Source organism: Pyrus communis, chromosome 13, assembly GCF_041283825.1.
Source record: "Pyrus communis isolate YQ-2024b chromosome 13, ASM4128382v1, whole genome shotgun sequence".
Taxonomy (NCBI): Eukaryota; Viridiplantae; Streptophyta; class Magnoliopsida; order Rosales; family Rosaceae; genus Pyrus; species Pyrus communis.
In genome coordinates, this window is record NC_142577.1 from 26936068 (window position 1) to 26955907 (window position 19840).

At 38.8% G+C, this 19840-nt stretch overlaps 3 protein-coding genes across 4 annotated transcripts; all 3 read right to left on the minus strand.

Moving 5' to 3' along the window:
• Positions 1–4347: 4347 nt before the first annotated feature.
• On the minus strand, positions 4348–6721 carry LOC137736926 (binding partner of ACD11 1). 2 transcript variants are annotated; one of them, XM_068476248.2, is made up of 5 exons: positions 6508–6721; positions 6182–6310; positions 6017–6092; positions 5049–5156; positions 4348–4913 (listed from the first exon to the last, which is right to left on the minus strand). In XM_068476248.2, the coding sequence occupies exons 2-5, from the start codon at positions 6295–6297 to the stop codon at positions 4515–4517; spliced, it is 699 nt and encodes a 232-aa protein (XP_068332349.1). In that variant the 5' UTR covers positions 6298–6310; positions 6508–6721; the 3' UTR covers positions 4348–4514. The 2 variants fall into 2 exon arrangements, with proteins under 2 accessions (XP_068332349.1, XP_068332348.1); XM_068476247.2 differs by having other exon boundaries at positions 4348–4922; positions 6508–6649.
• Positions 6722–9163: 2442 nt separating this feature from the next.
• LOC137738400 (transcription factor PRE6-like) lies at positions 9164–10350 on the minus strand. The gene is made up of 2 exons (XM_068478034.2): positions 9939–10350; positions 9164–9544 (listed from the first exon to the last, which is right to left on the minus strand). Exons 1-2 carry the CDS (start codon positions 10074–10076, stop codon positions 9392–9394), a joined length of 291 nt encoding a protein of 96 aa, XP_068334135.1. The 5' UTR covers positions 10077–10350; the 3' UTR covers positions 9164–9391.
• Positions 10351–16004: 5654 nt separating this feature from the next.
• LOC137737522 (Cyclophilin-like peptidyl-prolyl cis-trans isomerase family protein) lies at positions 16005–18531 on the minus strand. The gene is made up of 7 exons (XM_068477031.2): positions 18346–18531; positions 17996–18258; positions 17801–17873; positions 17631–17720; positions 17010–17049; positions 16628–16710; positions 16005–16548 (listed from the first exon to the last, which is right to left on the minus strand). Exons 1-7 carry the CDS (start codon positions 18472–18474, stop codon positions 16528–16530), a joined length of 699 nt encoding a protein of 232 aa, XP_068333132.1. The 5' UTR covers positions 18475–18531; the 3' UTR covers positions 16005–16527.
• Between the last annotated feature and the right edge of the window lie 1309 nt (positions 18532–19840).

Genomic DNA, 19840 nt, shown 5'->3' on the forward strand with positions numbered 1-19840 from the left:
TTCGATTTTTTTTTCAGATGATTCGGACACAATACTTGTCTGTGATTAAAGTTCTCCGTTCTGATAGTGGGGGTGAGTATATTAATTGTGAGTTGTTAGAGTTTCTGTGTGATCAAGGCATTCTCCATGAAACAACCTGTCCTTATACTCCACAGCAAAATGGGGTGGTTGAACGGAAAAATCGCCATATCTTAGAAACGGCACGTGCTCTCTTTCTGGGCGCATCGGTTCCTAAGAGTTTTTGGCCTGAAGCAGTTACTTATGCCGTCTACGTGATTAATCGTATGCCCTCTCGGGTGGTTGATTTTCGCACTCCTCTTCAAGCCCTCACTCACCATGTTCCAGTGGTATCTACTCATACTCTCACCCCCTCCCCCCCCCCGGGGGGTATTTGGGTGTGTGGCTTATGTGCATATTCAGAAAATTCTTCGCACTAAGTTGGATCCATGTGCCCTCCAATGTGTGTTTGTTGGTTTGTCATCTCACCAAAAAGAATATAAATGTTATCACCCTGAGACGGCATATGTATGTTACCATGGATGTGACCTTTTCTGAATCGGAGTATTTTTATACTCCCGTATCTTCATTCTTCAGATCACCAGGGGGCGAGCTGTAGTGGTGATCTGGAATGGTTGGACTTGGGAGGGAACACTGTAGCTGATGCCGTGCATAATGAGGCAGTGATCATAGATGCCATGCGTGATAATGGGGCTAGAATGCCACGGCAAATTGTTGCCGAGAGCGGCATGCAGTCAGGAGTGATTGCAGCCGATAGTAATAGTGATCTGCAGTCAGGGTAGATTGTTGATAAGTCTGCGGACGTAACCCCCTCTCTCTCTAGCTCCACAGTGCTGCCCAATGAATCTTCTTTGGATATACCTGAGGTAAGTATTATGGATGATTATGTAACTAACGCGAGTAATGATGTAAATGCATATAAGCTGCCACCGAGACAAAATCGGGGTGTGCCACCTGACAGGTTTTCTCCGGAAGGCAAAGTGAAGTATCCAATAGTCAACTATGTCTCCTGCAATGGTCTTGCACCAGAACGCAAGACCTTGGTGGACAATATGGAGGCTATTCGAGTACCAACCCGTGTGGAGGAGGCTCTAAAGGATCCAAAGTGGGCAAAAGCAATGGATGAAGAAATGTTGGCATTACAGAAGAATAATACCTGGGAGGTGATGTCCTTACCAGAAGGAAAAAAAACAGTTGGATGTCGGTGGGTGTTTACTGTCAAATACAAAGCCGATAGATCATTAGACAGGTACAAAGCAAGGTTGGTAGCTAAGGGATACACCCAACCATATGGTGTAGATTATCAAGAAACGTTCTCTCCAGTTGCCAAGATGAATACGGTACGTGTTCTGATATCTTTAGCTGCTAATATGGACTGGCCATTAAAATAGTTTGATGTGAAAAATGCTTTCCTTCATGGGAACTTGGAGGAAGAAGTATATATGGATTTTCCTTCTGGATACAGTGCTGGCAGAAATACCGGAGTATGTCGGTTGCGTAAGTCTCTTTATGGGCTTAAGCAATCGCCTCGTGCATGGTTTGATAGGTTTACTCGAGTTATGAAAAAGTTTGGGTATTATCAGAGTCATTGTGATCATACATTGTTTGTTAAACAGAGGCATGAGAAGGTGACAGCTTTAATCATCTATGTAGATGACATGATTATTACTGGAGATGATTTTGATGAGATTTCAAGGTTGGAGAAAAATCTTGCAGCTGAGTTTGAAATGAAGAACCTAGGGGATTTGAAGTATTTTCTTGGAGTCGAAGTTGCTCGATCTTCGAAAGGTATTTTCTTGTCACAACGTAAGTATGTTTTGGATTTGTTAAAAGAAACTGGTATGCTGGGATGTAAGCCAGTAGATACTTCTATTGTTGAAAAACACCATCTATGTTTAGATCCGAATCAGAAATCTGTTGATAAGGGAAGATATCAGAGACTTGTAGAGAGACTAATTTATTTGGCTCATACACGTCCTGATATTGCTTATGCATTGAGTGTAGTAAGTCAATTTATGCATTCACCGAGTGTAGATCATATGGTTGCTGTTATACGCATCTTAGCATATTTGAAGTCTGCACCTGGGAAAGGAGTTTTATATCGGAAGCATGGACATTTGAGGGTTGAAGGGTTCACAAATGCTGATTGGGCAGGAAGTGTAGGTGACCGACGGTCTACTTCGGGATATTTTACTTTTGTAGGAGGAAATTTGGTTACATGGAGAAGTAAAAAACAGAAGGTAGTATCAAGATCCTCAGCTGAGGCTGAGTATCGAGGGATGGCTCACGGCATTTGTGAGATTCTCTGGCTTCGAAAACTCCTTGAGGGGCTTGGGTTCAAGCCAAAGGAGACCATGAAACTATACTGTGATAATAAGTCACTGAGAGATATAGCTGATAATCCGGTACAGCATGATAGGACAAAACATGTGGAAGTTGATCGACATTTTATTAAAGAGAAACTTGAAAGGAAGATTGTGTCAATACCTTTTGTGAATTCGGAGGAGCAACTTGCAGATGTTCTAACTCATGCAGTAGGTAGTCGAAAGTTTGATGACTCACTTGTCAAGTTGGGCATGTGTGATATCTATGCACCAACTTGAGGGTGAATGTTAGTCATGAGTCAATATTAGGAAAAAAGGGAATGTAAATAGTAGGAGTCCTTTATTAAATAGGTTGTTTATAAGCTTTATTTAGTTTCCTAGTTGAACACTGATTGTGTGTGTGTGTATATATATATATATATATACAATACAAAAAAAATTCCCGTAAAAGTTCTATTATCTCAACTATTCCTCCGCCGTGTTCCTCTCTACCTTCTTCTTTGAGGCTTCTTTGAATTGGTCTAAAATGTCCTCACAATCTTGCTTAGTCTAATAAGTTTTATAAACAGCAACTGACGCTTCTTCCATAATATATTAGAGTTAAATTAAGCAAAAACCCAGTAATTTGATTACAGTCTTTGGGAAGAACAGTGGACTTCGGAACTGAAATTGGGTAAGAGAGAGAAGCTGGGGAGGGAGAGAGAGAAACAAGTGTAGTTAGCAATTGTGGGCAAATTGGGCAAGTGGGTAGAGATATAATGAGAAACAGTGTTGGAGTTAAATTAAGCAAAAACCCAGTAATTTGATTCCCTTCCACTGTCTACTCAGATTGGATGAAATGCGGAAAAAAAAAAAAAAGAAAAAAAAAAGGGAAATAGGTAAAATAGGTGATCCGTTAGTTTAACGGGTTGGATTCGGATGATCCGTTAATTTAATGGGTCAAATTGAATCCGACCCAAACCCCATAAACCCGACCCGTTTATAGGTCTACTTAAACATGTGGGATTGTGTGTTTTTAATGTAAAGCCCATACGTAACATCAAGGGAAAGATGACTCTGAATCTAGATCATTGGATTCGCATTGATTGGAGATTGAGTTGAATTTACACGATAGTCCACACTTGTTTGTACTTATGAAATTCAAAGTGTGTGACCTGGAAATTCAATTTGATAAACAATGCTATAGCCTCATGCCTATGGTATGTTGCCAAATAAATGTTATTTACGTAACAACATATGTTTAGTCAAGTTAGAAATCAGTATTTTGATAATGTGTAGTCACGCTATATCAAGTCCAGTAGGTCGAGAATTTGTAATCCAAAACAAATGATGTGTGTTTTAGGCTATTTCCTTCACGAGAAAGGCTATTCCAGCCTTGATCTTGATGATGACGATCCACTTGTAATGCTCTTAGAATTGATAATCCAGCTTCTTTCAGATCACCTACCTCCTCTCTCTCCTCTCTTAACCCTAATGCTCCCTCTTCTGAAATTAATCCTAGGATTGCTCCTACTGATGATGCAACTAATCCTACAAATGCTCGTACTACTGCTGCTGCTACTTGTTCTGATTCTGTTAATCCTCGTAATCATGCTCCAACTTCTCGATCTGCTTCTTCTCCTTCTCGGCCTAATCGAACAATCTCCAGACCAAAGTTATTTTCTTCTCCTTCTGCTGATTCTCCTTCTCCTTATCGTCCACTTAATCGACCAATCTTCAAGCCAAAAGCCTTCCCTGCTACAACCAACCTCCACGGAAGACCGCAATGCAAGAAGAGTTCAATGCCTTGCAACAACCAGGCAGTTCGTATTAAAAGAAACCCTGATGGTTCTGTAGATAAACACAAGGCCAAAGGCCGTCGCAGGCAAGAGGGCTTGGATTCTACTCAATACTTTCAGTTCATTAGCAAAACATGCTACCGCCCAACCTAATTCTTCTCGCTTTAGATGCGATGTACAACTGGTTTGTAAACCCAAATGGATGTTAATAATGTTTTCCTTCATCGTTTGTAAATAATTATTCGTTTCATTTCTCCCTTTCGTAATGTTCTTCGGGGTTATCAATATGTACAGCATTATTTATACTAACACCAAGGTATCGAAAGTACGAAACGGCTACAGTATTCTTTTCTATATACAAACAAAACACGAGTATACGATTTTATCCAATACCTCACTGCCTAGCATTATGATTTCCCAAATCAGCAGCACCCTTGGCTGCTCGGTTTAGAGCATCCGACACCCAAAGAGCTCCGTTAGAAAAGTAGCTACTGTTCATTACTTTTCTTCCCGTCTCTGATATTGCTGATTTGGTGATCTCTGACACATGATACCTCTCATCCACAGACTTAACAGCTCCAACCCCTGCATGAATTTTATCGGTGACGCCAAATCTCTGGTTCAGTTCAGCCACCCTAGCTGCTGCACTTGCCGAGACTTGGTTAGACTCGTCCAATGATTTTGCCTTGGTTAATGCATCTTTTCCGAGCACAAAGCCCTTGGCCAACATGGTCAAGACTACTTCCGGAGCCCCACTCACCACTTCTCGGGCACTAGGAATGTTCCAGCTTCCCTGTGGAGGCTACCAAGGCATACTAATCGCTTACTCTTGCAAACCTTTTTCAGTACAACAGTTTTGTGCGTGTGCGAAAATGTACAAACGAGAAACCAAATATTTGAGCGATAGAAAGAAACAAAATATACATACAGTTGAATAAGTTTCATCTTCGTGCCGAGGCCTGTTCCAAAAGTCAAATTCATCTTGATAGTGCCCCCAACGCGTTATGCACACAGCTTGATCTATTATTGTAGCACCCTGAGACAATAAGATTTTAAGGGGAAAACATGAATTAACACTCACAAATCATCGGCGAGAAAGATCATAAGAAACCGCACAAGCGTTATCATCTAGGCATCAGTAAGAAATCACATGCGAGCACAGACAGGTTTAAGTTAATAAAGGACTAGTAAACCGGATAAACCATATAACCGAACCATAATGATAAATACAGCTTTAAGTAAATGTTTCAGGAGGTAGTCGGGATGTGATATAAACAAGCTCCGGCTAGAAGGATACTATGATAACTCGGAAGCCCTTTCATCCAAGCAACAACTTATTTAGTTAAGGTCACCAGTTGAGCCCTGTATCTCGAAAGCTTAGGCTACATTTGGATACCATGAAAGTTCCATCACTGAATTGTTTAGTATAATTACCATTCTTCTGTCAAAGTATCTTTCTCTTGCTATGTCTATAAGCAAAAATATATTGTCGAAAGCATTTGGCAAGTTTTACACAAATTTTAATGGTACAGCCGGCATAAATGAGCTATAAGCACTGCTGTATTCATCGCTCTAGACCAACACAGAATAACTAAGACTATGAGCTCGTTTGAATGTGCTTTTAAAATGACTGAAAGCACTTTTGGTGAAAATGCTTTTAGAACCAATCCTTCGTAAAAATGAAAGTAAATTCTAGAAAAGGTGCTTCTTGCAGAAAGCCCTTAAATGCTGTTAGAATCCAAAAACATTTTCTCTAAAAGCGTTTTCAATCATTTTAAAAGCAGATCCAAACGAGCCCTATATTTATATGCACAGTGCATTAATCAGAAGTTGATCACGAAATATAGGAAGCGAGCACATGAATGATCAGTTGCGACGAGTCGAAGAAATACTCACACTGAGCAAGCAAGCAGTCTCCTGAGAATAAGAATCTTTGAACGTCACATATGCAGTGCACCCACAATCACCCGATCTGAATTTCCCCAAAATAACAACAAATTAATATCCCAAAAAAAAATTAAGACAAAAAAAATATTAAAAATGCTGAAAACACCACGAAACCTGACGATTTCGACATGGTCGATGGAACCAGAGAAGGCGAAGAAGTCGTAGACGTCTTTCTCCGTTGCTTTTGGGGACAGACCCGTAACTTCGACGGCGTATCCACCAGAACTCATCTTCTCCGAAAATCTTACGAATTTCATGAAATTAAAGACTAATTAGTCCAATTAATCCAGATTCCAACCAGAATCTCACAATCTAATCTTCCGACTTTCCAATTCCCAATTCCATCACAGAAATTGATCAATTACATAATCTTCACACGGTTTAAACACTAATCGGAAAAATAATGAGAAACATAAAGCGTGATGAATTGATTAACGCACCTGAGCTCGGTAGGTGTTTCTGATCGATGTGTATCAGAAGAAGTGGAGGAGGAGGTAACCCCTTTTAATATCTAAACTTAGACATAGACAAAAAAAATTTGTTTTATAGCAGAGCGTCCGGTCACACCTGCTAATGGCAATTGGAGAGTTTTAATGAGACTACGGTGAATCATCTCATTAGAGATAAATCTAATCAAAATCCTTAGCATTTCACACTAAGCAAGTAAATTACTTTCATCCCATAACTAATAATGAAGAATGGTAATCCAACTTATTTACGATTATACCACAAATAATTGGAGGAAAGGCCCATGGCAAAGCCCAATACATAGTACATTTACAAGAATGAAGCCCAACCCAGCAAATTGGCAAGGCCCATGGCCTATGGATAGATTTGGACCGCAACGTATTTAGACTCGAGGCCCAATTTCCATCCGGCGTGACGAAATATTTGCACGCGGCCATACCTCTTGGGAGGGGTACGCTCTGGTTCTGTAGAAACTGTTTACTTGAGATTGTCGTTTGATCCTTAGATCTCAACACAAGGTTAAAGCTCTAACTATTAGCATAGGGGGTGTAAAAACTTAGCTACATGTAACTGTTAAGATTTTCTTACGCTAAATGATGAAAGCGTCTAGACGTCTCACATTACGTGTGAGCAATTGATTGTTAAAACGTACGTTAGTGAGTTCAAATTTGATGTGAGCTCATTAGTAGTCAGTTGAATGAACGAATTCAGCAATTCCTGATCGAGTATGGTATGTGAACCAATAGAATGACCAATTCTTATCATATTTCTGTTTTTGTCAAAATCTATACCAAGAGCAATTATCTTGCAAGAAATATGTTTGTCACGTTGAAAGACCATGTGATGTCTTATCCATGTTGTTTTCAATATCATGTTTGCGGGAGTAGCGCCCGGGGAGTATGCAAATTAAGTTCCACTCTTTCTTCTTCTAGAGTTTGAATTTTGGTAATTTAGAAACGATTAGACTTTGATTTCATTTAATATAAGCTATTTATCTTTTGAATTTTGATGTTTTTTTTTTCGAAGAAGCAACATATATGCATTTCTTACATGAAGTACTTAAAGTGTTTTTTGGGGATTCACATAAATTTCTACTAAGGATTGGTTTGAAAAATATTTTCACCAAAAACACTTTAAGTCATTTTAAAAGTACTTTCAAACGAGTTCAATCTAAACCAATCTCCTTTGTAATTCGCTATTTAATTAAGCTGTTCTTTCCATGTGATGCAAGGCAGTAGATTTTCGACTAATTCTGTGAGCTATATTCTTGTGTTCAAAGTTGAAACTACACAAGTAAATGGTAAGTTTTCGGTTCTCTGCATGAGCATCTAGCTATAGCTGTAGCTGGTATATTATCGATCTTACAGTAATATTTAGGTCCAGTTTACATGGTATAACGTGTAAGACAGCACCGATTACCAAATTAATTTGGTATGAAAGTCACATTCCCCAGTTGGCCTTGAATTTGACACCACTCTATAGTAATAGTTAGGTCACGTTTTCACATGGAAACATATTGAGTGTTACACCGATAAATGATGTTACTAATTCCCATATTATATTAAAAGTATATAACATGAGTGAAATAATAACGTCATACGGCAATGTGTGACAATCACATTGAACAATATCATACTTGTTTGTTTAATTAAACTCTTGTATTTTACTTATTTTATGTAATTAACCCTTCCACATTTGCATATTTTGGTTTAGCTAAATTGGTTAGAACAACGCTTTTCACTCTACACCATTATTTCGTTCTCTTTTCTCGTAGTTTAGATTAATTAGCGACTGTTACTTGTAAAACCATTCCACATTCCTTCATTTCCATCACCATTGGTGGAAGGGGAGTAATCACCTATAGAAGTAATGACTAGGTAACTCTTCCGTGCCTAGCTCTTCCAATTAACTTTATAATTAGGACGAGCATGAGAATTCTTTGAGATCGAGTTGTCGTATATTCAATGAGCTTCAGAGTTGATAATGTGAACACACCAGAGATTTTCTGCATGAAGTTTATTTGTCATGGCATAATCGTCCTACTGCTAATTAATTAGTACAACAAATTCACTGTAATTATTTTGTTACCAAAGTGGTAAGTAAATTTATATGTGGGGTAAAGTCACATGTTCGATCGACATTGTCAGCCTCAACGCTGCGTCTACAGTCCACATCTAACATTTTAATGTATAAAAAAAGTGATGAATAATATTTCAACAATTAACTAATCACATGTATTGTTGATGAATAATATTATCTAGACACACAAACTATCATATCATATTTGTTGATGTAAGAAAAATATTGTATTTGTTGACGTAGTCTCTTATACAAGTATGTTCTGCATAAAATAATATAGTTCATCCCTATTACGGAATTGTATCATCAGAACTGATAATTTTATATATACAAATAGTATTATCGGTTGTATATATATATATAGCTAAATATTCACTATAAGTGTCACAATCACATATAAGAAATAATATTAAGAAATTCAGTTTTCTCCGAATGGATATAGCTATTGCGATTTGAATTATATATATAATATATAGACACATACATACATACATACATATATATATATATATATATATATGATCCAACACAAATTAAAAGAAGTAGAAGTCTAAAAGTGCTTTTATTATTACCAAAGTTAAATACTTACTACAGGTCGTCCGAAGTAATAGCATAGACATGGACTGAAAAGAAAAAAAAATCCTTCTTCTGGCCTAATGAGCAAACCCTAGCTAGCTAACTAGCCAGAGTTATACATAAAAGGCTCACGACAAAAAGAGTTTAACAGTACAAGTACTTAACACTGATGATTAATTAGGAAGCTCCGTACATATATCATCACATAAGTAAACTCCTAATAATGGCTGCTTGGTCGTTATCGATGTCCGTCGTGGCCAAAAGCTCTGATAAGCGCTCACTTAGGTCATCCACCTCTCTGTGTAAGTTTCTAATATAATTGCAAGTATCTTGCAAAACCTTCGACGCCGACGCCTGCCAAAATATTAATCCGAACACATTAACTAACAAATTAATACATAATAACTAATCATCAGTTACACATATATAATTATCCATCTCAATTTAGATAAAAAACATATACAAATGAGAGGGTCTGGTGAGGATGGCATGGGGGAACAATTGGAGTCCCACACCGCAAGTTGTGGCTACAGAATAAATGAGACGAGTGTGACTTATCTACCTCTACATGTTATCTAACCAAACGGAGACCACATAAAAGAATAATTGCATTAATTTTTGCAACATTATAGTACAAACATGAAAGGCTAAAAGAGAGCCAGGAAGAATGAAATTTAATTTTAAAAAGACAAAAAATAATAAATGTATATATATATATGTATGTATGTATGTATAGATAGATATATACCTTGTCGGAACGCCTATTGCGAATCTCAGGAAGAAGCTGCTGTAACTTGGTTACGAGATCAGTGATCTGTTCATCACTGATACTGTTGTTGTTCCTGCTCGACGACTGCCTCGACCGCGAGGACCTTCTGCTCGACATTGTCAAATATTTGGTGAGTTTGAAGTTCTGACAAAAGACTCAAAGCTCAGAAGGAATAATAGTAATAGAGTTTGAAGTTCTTCTAGAATCAATTATATTAATAGAACGAGAAAAATGAGGAAAACCCTGAGAGACAAATGAGCGAGAAAGTATGAGCTGAGAGAGAATGAGATAACGAGGTGATACTTAAAAAGAATTCTAGAGAGAGAGAGAGAGAGAGAGAGAGAGCAGAGAAGAAATGCTTGAGTAGGGAGACAATTGCATGGGAAGAAGCAGTGGGCTAAAGGGTTGATATTAATAGGGGTTGAGGAATGAGAGCGATGGAAAGGGATAAATTTGAATTTAAAATAAAAATCTAGTGGGGATCACAACGGAGAGCAATTTTCTTGACATACTATTTTACGTTAATATATAACGTTATATGGAGAAAAATTTATGCACAATATTGTATAATTAACATAGTATAAATTACAATAATAATGTACTCGTATCATATAAGTTTGTTTTTTCTAAAATAGGGAAAGGGATGGAAAAATGGAGATACACCAGCCATACTGTCTTTTTATCAAGTGTCTGCAAAATTGGATTAGAGTTTAAGTGGATTAAGAGGAATGTGCTTGTTATCGCCCTACACGGGCCTCTCTGTGTCAGTCCCAGCACACAAGGCCATGTTATCTTATTACTTGTTTGTCATTTTAATTAATTATTTAATTAACATCTGTACCTTCTACAACATTATTTATTCAAGTATTTATTTATTAATTTGTTTACGACTTGAGAGTGGTGAGGGGGGCTCCTCTCCTCCATTTTTCCTTGTTTTGAAAGCTCCAAGGTGGGTACTGTGCAAGTGTGTGTTGTATGACATTGTTGAATGTTGACCCGGCTGATCTCCAATTAAGAACTTTGGGTTTAGAGCATGGCACGTGTGGGTCTCGTCTGTGTCAAAATCTGAACCGGATTCCCAGGCAAAAAATCTGTCTAATTTTACTTTACTACTCATTGTAATTCTTTCATTATATGAGTTAAGCATGCTTCTTGTCAATTTAAACCCTAACTAAAAAAGAACATAAAGTATAGATTAAGCATGTTTTTAGCAGTTTACCCTTCAAGTTCAAGCATAACTTTTTTGGGGCCATGGATAGATTCTTCACATCAAGATTAAAATTACAAATTATACCATATAGTTAATGGAGAAAAACTTCTACAAGACATTTTGGTCGGACACTGTTTTATAAGACCTCTCGCCTATAATTGTTCATGTTTTACTATCTAAATAATATAATCTTTTGTAGCATCAACATACTGTCATACATTTGAACATCCAACCTAATGTAATACAATTATTAATAGATGAATCTTACACATCGTGAGAGCAACCTTACTAGTTGGTTGGTCTGACTGGTCTACTGAACTAGTTTTCACCCGTTATAAGATAAAATAATCTGAAATACGAGTGTCATATCAACTTGTTGACCTAATATCTAATTCTAGTAATAGAACTACCCCGTCCATGGTTTGGTTGGAGGATAGTGAGACTAAAGAAGTGTTGGAGAACAATTCAAAAATAAATAAAAATAACAGAAATAAACAGAACTTGAAATTCTAATATTTTATTTACCAAAAATACTTACTGTGCATAATGAAATTACACAATAAATACAGAAATTAATATAAGAATATCAATGATACTAACTTGATTACATAAGGTAGAGACTAGTGTAAAAGCTATGTCATTCGAACTGTATTTCTGTCCCACTCTTGTACTTGTGGTTCTACGACGTCTGCTCGACCAGGATTCAACTGCCTAATTCTACAACCCGCATTGGATTCTAGAATTCTAGCGAATTTATTTGTGTGTTTACTCTCTTAAAAGTTTGTACGGAAGAGAAGGAAAGGAAAAAGATGATTTTCGATGGAACTGATGACTCCAATTATATAGGTTGTTTTATACCTCTTCAAATACCTGTTGGATGGGATGTGTGACATCCCACATCGCCCAGGGGTGTGATCCATATATATATATATATATTCTCATCCCTACCTAGCACGAGGCTTTTTGGGAGCTCACTGGCTTCGGGTTCCGTAAGAACTCCAAAGTTAAGCAAGAAGGGGGTTAGAGCAATCCCATGATGGGTGACCCACTGGGAAGTTGCTCGTGAGTTCCCAAAAAGAAAACCGTGAGGGAATGGTAAGCCCAAAGCGGACAATAACGTGCTACGGTGGTGGAGTCGAGCTCAGGAAGTGGTCCTGCCCGGGCCGGGATGTGACAATATGGTATCAGAGCCTAACCCTGGCCGCGTGTGTGCCGAAGAGGACGTCGGGCCCCTAAAGGGGGTGGATTGTGACATCCCACATCGCCTAGGGGTGTGATCCTTATATATATATATTCTCATCCCTACCTAGCACGAGGCTTTTTGGGAGCTCACTGGCTTCGGGTTCCATAGGAACTCCGAAATTAAGCGAGAAGGGAGTTAGAGCAATCCCATGATGGGTGACCTACTGGGAAGTTGCTCGTGAGTTCCCAAAAACAAAACCGTGAGGGAATGGTAAGCCCAAAACGGATAATATCGTGCTACGATGGTGGAGTCGGGCCCGAGAAGTGGTACTGCCCGGGCCAGGATGTGACAGGATGTATTTGAAGCTATACATTCATCAAAACGTTTTTAATTAATTTAATTAAAATTTTGATTTGAAATTAAAACTAATTGATCAAATTAATTTTAATTTCATGACCCCAAGGCCTCGTCTTGATTAATTAATACTAATTTATATTAATATTATGATCCAATCATTAAGCCTAATCCACACAATTAGTGGCCCAAACCTTAATATTCATTACAAATGGTATAACACCGAAGTACTAATACAAATGACTTGACCTATATAAAGGCCTTTGACAAATGGTTGTTTCCCGATATGGGACAATGGGAGCTCAAAACTCCATCAAGAAGCACAGCTTAATGATATTGCACTGCTATTTTACTTAAAGTATTTCTCCAATATATACTCTGAAGATCTTAATGCAAGTAATTAAGTGAAATATTCATGTCTAAATATGACCAACAATAATAAAACAAAACATTATCAAAATATTAGGGGTCACAAACTGCACTTAATCGGGATTTTTTCTACTTTTCCAAGACAAAAAAGTATTAAATCCCCGGATAATATGTAAACTTTTTTTCTGGCGTGCTTCCTGGTAATTAAGTTGGTCTGTGGACGTTAGTCGTTGGCTGCGGCTTGGGATCATCACTGTAAAATCCCGATTGCGGTTTTTACTGCACGTTGTAGTGGTTTTATTTTATTTTTTTAACTTTTAACTTGCACGAGAAGGGAAGATAACAATCAATCAAAGGATTACAACCAGAGGAAAAAACCAAGGCATGCGCGTGCATGTGAAGAAGTTGAGAGGAGCCAAATTTAACTGACCACATACGCCTCCGGTGGCTTCTACACCTTTCGAATTTCAAACAATTATTTTTATTTTTCGCATATGCATAATGCACTAATTAAATAGCCATAAAAGTAGAAGGCGGTTTAGTGCAATAGCAGGAAATAATAATATCTATGGTTTTGGTGCAAGTTGGATCTCCACCGATCTTCCTTACTCTTAAAATTTAACAATTCAACCTAATAACATTATCATTTGTCAAAAGATAAAAAATATTAAAGGATAAAATGAAAAATTGTTTGAAAACTTGTTATTATGAGAGAAAACACGTAGTACCCACATCCCGGACATGGGAAAAAACTTCAGTAGGATAGAAACACTCACAAATTCTCCTGTTTTTTCTGTTAATTTGATCCTACTTGTGATAACATAGCAACTTCTTCTTCCTCGGCCTTATAGACCTCAAGCAACATAGCAACATAGCAACTTATTTTTTATTATTTTTTTTTTTCTTTTTTTCAATTAGATGATGCCAAAACCTAGTCACATGACAATTATTTCAAATGCCGTGAATGAACTTGGCAAACCTAAACAGGAATGTGGCATTGCCAATATAACAGCCAACTAGTTCCTGGCCCAGTGGTTGGAATGAATTTCAGGTTCGTATTTCATACGATACGTCTTGGATTCGATTATTGACGCTAGTGAATCACACGATGATGACTATAGGAGATTGAAATGTCTCTATGAGTCTTTTGACCCCCAAAGAGTATACTACCGTGATAAAGCCATCAGTTGATCCTCTTTTTAGAGAAAAAAGAAAAGGAAAAAAACAAATCTCATCGGCCCACTTTGTCGACATTGATGGTAATCATTTTTCTCTCTTGCAGGCGGCACTACTCTGATACCAATTGATACGAGCTGGATGGTACTACAACTTACCTTACAAAACCAGCTCGTAAAGAAACTATCCCGACACAGGCTGTTGTTCCAACATGGGATTTTGGGTCCTAACTTTTTACGAGTTTAGTCGTTTTTCTGTTTTGTCTCCAATCAACTGGAGGTGGAGCTTGGGATGAAATTGGATTCACGTGGAACACCCCAAACAAATTCAAAAAAACGTTCGTTGTTCCATGTGATGGGTCGAGTGAATTACCAACCAAAAGATGCAATTAATTACATATGGGGTTAAAGAAGATTGAGGCCATAAATTAATTCACGTAGACGACTTTGCTGTGTGTTGGCGTTTTAAATCCATGTGGGTATGTTTGTCTTCCATCACTTGGGGACATTCAAGCTTCTGAAACATCGTAAGACTTCCATCTCCCCCCAAAAGTCAAGCCTGCTTGAGTCCATTGATTGGGACACAACTGTTGAGAGTGAGTCCCACACGAGGAGAAAAGAGACCTTCCGTGTGCTTCTAAAGAACTGGCCACTCCCCATATTACCAATTGAGTTTATGATGGAACCTTAACTTTCTTCATGGTATTATAGTAGGTTGTCCCATGTGTGAAGCGGAAGACCACACATGCTCCACGACTCCACTTCACTCGATTTGTGTTGTCCACGTGTACCCATTTCAAGTTTGCAACCCTAAATCGAAAAATGCTAGATGGATTGGAATGCAGCTCCTACCCAATTGGACATATCCTTGGTTTTTTTTAGGTAGGACGACATTCTAAACTAGTCTAATTAATGAAAACGGTTTGAACTTGGATGCAATGTCGGAGACATTACTATCGTAGCCAACTTGCCTAAATTAATCTAATGAACTCATATAATTTTCTACTTAGGTGCGCTCCTTTTAGTATGTTTACTTAACATAAATGAGAGAAAAAAAGAATTAGAGAACTTAAGAAGTGAAGCGATTCTCATACCCATATTCTAGTATACACAAGGAACCCAATAATCAAAATGATCCCAATCACTATTCCTTGTAAGTAAACATGCCCTTAAACTCTTATTGATTAGTCGGTGTTGAAATCCGATTTCGGCTTCATCAGTGGCAGGCAGCACGTTATGTTTCCATGGGTCTGAATATTTGGAACACATGGGGGAGGGGGAGGGGGAGAGATTTTGGTATATTGACCAAGACAAAGGGAGGGAGGGTGGGTTACCATCTTCCTCGTCACCAAACAGTTTGCCTACTCTTATCAGATTCAGACATGTGACTCTCCACTGACTGCGATTCCCATGTTGGTGTAGGCCATCTGCGGCCTTCCTGGTAGATTAGGTTGCTCGATAAATTTCACCATGCAACACACGACTCCTTGTCTGCAAGGCCAGCGACAGGTTTTGACCCAAATCGACAGTCAACTGAATCTAACTGTCTCGCTTTCGTCGTTACGGTGAAAGTTGTGGGCTCAATCTACCACCCTACATTTTACGGCCTCAAAGCACTAGGGTATTTCCGGTTTGTTAGGAATTTGACATGTTTCCGATTGTTACGCGAAGTTGCAAATTTCTAATCAATTCGGTGGTAAAAACCAGGCTAACAAGAGTTCAACTCTCACTGTCCTCTCGAGTAAAAATCCGACTTCCAAGGCGCCAAGGCGCCAAGCAACATTTCAATCTTATTTTATAAGTCTAGAGTTTTCTTGTCTAGGGTATGATACTTAGCAACATATGTCATTATAGGCGGTATCTCAAGATCAAGATTAACTTGGACTTGGGATACCGTCATAGTTACATTCTCGTTACACGGAAGTACTTTCCATACAAACAACAGTGAAGACTAATACTATCGACACTAAGACACTATAAATCCATTATTTGCTTCCACAGCTAACATTACGAATCAAGTGTGTGGTCTCAACGAACATGTCAGCCATTATCAACATCCAGTACAACATCAGGTTTCGACGTTCACTTACAGAGACAGCTTTAGTGTCAGGTATTCAGTGGCAGATACTCGATTGACACCACAAATATTGTCTCCCATCTGCTCGAATGGATCTTTGAACTTTCCTCACCCCTTGTACACTGCTCTCTGACAACATACAGCACCTCGATGATTGATAGCAACCACAGCATCTCTTCTTCCGATATTTGCTTGCTATGTCATGGGAAACATTTCATTCTCTACAAATATGACACGTGATAAGTCCATGTTTACATTTGGATGTTTGAAAGGATCGTGTTCGTTGTAAATCTTATTTACCTGTCTCTCGATTTCAACAGCAGATGCAGCAAGCCTCTGCTTCATAACAGACCTCTCATGTTCACAATGCTCCATCTCGGTGTCTAAAAGTAACACGATCAAGCGATAAACACAATGTAAACTCAACCGATTTAAGTGATTTAAATGTGATCATTAAAATCTCCAATGCAACAACACTGGACGCGTCATCACATGGCAGACATGTATCAACAAGGAAAAAAGTAACGAAACTGAGAACTTCAGAGATGTGCACGGTTGGGCCTTTGGCCTCAAACTTTTCAAAAAACCTACCGCTGCTCCTTTATCCAGTCGTTAAAGCTAGTGTCAATACATATGAAACTAGTACAAGCAATGAATAAATCAAAGGGTGCTTGATTCTCACCATAGTAGTATGTTGACAGAATTGTAATGCGCTCGGTGGGCTGGAGGGAAAAATAAGAAAATGAATTAAAGAGAATAATCATTTCCGAGCCAAGAATGCAGTGATTCTCCCACCAAATGGATATAAGAGTGGTGACCCAGAGCATATATGCCATAGTAAGAAGCACGGCTACTTTACCACATGCAACCAATGCAGACAATGTCCGGGGAAATACTAATGCCAGAGACACTGGTAGACAACACTACCTGTGGTGCATAGGGTAAAAGTACAATAGTCCAAGCATGATGACAAAACATTTATACCCCAGAGAGAGAACCATCTGACTCCACATAACAAGAATTTTAATTTAATTTAATTATACGAAACTCATCCAATTAGATGTCAAGCTCCCTAGCAAAGCGAAAATATTTAGTTTCGACTCCAATCCATTAATACATTTGCACATCAAATGTAATGGCAATATCTATAAAAATCTTAGAAGGGTGAAAATAACTAGCTATATTGTTCTATGATACCATCCTACATAACTAACACAGGAAAACTATGATTCTAACTTTACAGGATTGACGAATTGATCTTATCGAAATTGAAAATAAGCGAATAGCATAGGGATAAGCATACCATTACGAAAATCCCTTCCCGATGTGTAGGGAGTTCCTCAAGCGCTCTCAAGGTCTCATCACCTTTAGTAACTTTCCCAAATATTGCATACTGAAAAGGTTTTCTTATGTCAACACATTATCGATGATCATGCCCGATTCACCAATGTTATCAAAGTGTAGTCAGCTTACCTTCCCATCAAGATGAGGGGAATCTCCAAGCAGCATTGAGAAGGAGGATCCGGCGCTGTTCGGATCTTCATATCTACGCAAAAAAATTAGCAAAAATAACAATTACCCAGATAGTAATTCACAATTAAAGACACGAAATGCGAAAACTTCAAGCTTCTAATCAAGTAAATCAGAAAGATAGAAACTTCGCTGTACCTTCCCATGGAAAGAATGCCCCTGACATGCTTAACGTCACTGAACTCTCCGACCACCGTCTTCTCCGCCTCTCTCCGCTGCTCCTTGTTCATCGGAGCCGATCTTCCGCTGGCCACGTCGGCCACCTGGGCGACGAACCCTTTCTCAACCCTAAAGATGTGGTTGGTGTTGTAGCCGCCGAGACGGACCAGCTTGAAAATGTGCTCCACCGTCTTCGGCGCGACGGTCGGGTAGAACCCGAATTCGATGTCGCCATAGTTGGTCTGTAAAACCACACAAGATCAAAATCCAAATTCGTCCCCAAAAATTCACATTAATTTCTGCTACGTTTTCAAATTTAATTCTTTTACCTGAAAAACGACGCGGGCAGATCCGAGCAGCAGCTCCGGAGAAGAAGCGGCGACGAAACTAGTCAGAAATACGGAGTGAAAGTAAAAGCAACTGATCAATCCGATCAGCGCCGATTTGCGGTTCCACATTTTCCCACCAAATCTGCCGTCCAACAACGCATTTCGCGTCAACTACCAAAAACACGCTGCTCGGTTCAACATTATAGGGCTTTGACTATTTTATGAGGCCCACGTTTTGTATGCCCAACTATTGACCCAAAAATCGTACTAGAGGCCCAATAAATTTGTAAGCAGTGCAAAGTTATGGTTTTCGGATGTTTTATAACGGAACTGTCGTTAGTACTCCAAAAAATAATGACGCTGCAATCTTTTTTGTTTTTTAATTATGGAGGGGTACATGACGAGTTCTTTGCGGAGCTAGTTACACAAAAATTCAGTTTAATTTGATATCTGGGTCGACCTGAGACAATGTTGATTGTATGATATGTCCTCTTATTGAGCTAAAACAACATATTTTCGAGCTTTCATGGAGAGGGGCCTTGATAACACACCTTTTATGGAGGAAACTAAGATTGGGCCGCCTGACTACATGCCTAGTTAAACCATTCTCGCAAAAGTATGAAATTTTTATTTTGAGTTTCAACCGAGCTCATGTTAGTTTCACCCGATATGAGAGATGCCATGCAGATGTATAAGTTCCTTCTTTGGACCGACATGTTAAGTACTCAAGCCCAAGAGAAGAACCCAACCCAAAAGACTAGCTTGATAGGTGGGAGGACCCCAAGGACTTAAGTACCACTACACCATTTCTGGTGTAGCTGATGGTGGCGCACCCTTTGGTCGCCCGGTTAAGGTAGCCCTTTCCAGATCGTCCCCTCGGCAATGTCGGGAACTAAGCTCTGATACCAATGTTAGATACTCAAGCCCAAAGGAAGAGCCCAACCCAAAAGACTAGCTTGATAGGTGGGGGGCACCAAGAACTTAAGTACCACTACACCATTTCTGGTGTAGCCGATGTGGGATCATAACAAGGCACCATTCTTTTCTTTTTTCTTTTTTTCTTTTTTTTGTAGGCGAGAAATGGGCTCAAATAGGCCTATGACGTTGAAACGTCATCCAGTCCACATAGGCTACATTTACTATTGTGCCGCCATGACCAATGGGAACGGATTATTTGCTAATATGTGCTCTTTTTCACGAGTGGCTGTAATGACATTGAAACGTCGTCGTCCAATGCAGTCATGTTCACCAAACACCTAGTGGACAACCAAATACTTCTCCTTTTGACATTGGATTACGATAAGTAGCCATCTATGAACTTTACAACCTCAAAGGGATCGAGCAATGTCTTTGATTTGAAAAAGTCTTAAGTAAGACTGCGTCAACCAGCATTTTAGAGATAATGCGATCCCATCTTAAATGAGTGGGGTTGCAGTATGTGACAGTCTCGTCCAAGATTCTTTTATTCAATTCGTAGTATCCATCGGACTCAATG

Coding starts and splice junctions, on each gene's coding strand:
- LOC137738400 (XM_068478034.2), bottom strand. CDS start 10,076: ATGTCGAGCAGAAGGTCCTCGCGGTCGAGGCAGTCGTCGAGCAGGAAC. Junction 9,545..9,938: donor GCAATAGGCGTTCCGACAAG/GTATATATCTAT, acceptor ATATTTTGGCAG/GCGTCGGCGTCGAAGGTTTT.
- LOC137736926 (XM_068476247.2), bottom strand. CDS start 6,297: ATGAGTTCTGGTGGATACGCCGTCGAAGTTACGGGTCTGTCCCCAAAA. Junction 6,093..6,181: donor GACCATGTCGAAATCGTCAG/GTTTCGTGGTGT, acceptor GGGGAAATTCAG/ATCGGGTGATTGTGGGTGCA. Junction 4,923..5,048: donor AAGATGAAACTTATTCAACT/GTATGTATATTT, acceptor ATGCCTTGGTAG/CCTCCACAGGGAAGCTGGAA.
- LOC137737522 (XM_068477031.2), bottom strand. CDS start 18,474: ATGTGGAACCGCAAATCGGCGCTGATCGGATTGATCAGTTGCTTTTAC. Junction 17,874..17,995: donor GGCATTCTTTCCATGGGAAG/GTACAGCGAAGT, acceptor TTTTTTGCGTAG/ATATGAAGATCCGAACAGCG. Junction 17,050..17,630: donor GGGAAGGGATTTTCGTAATG/GTATGCTTATCC, acceptor TTTTCCCTCCAG/CCCACCGAGCGCATTACAAT.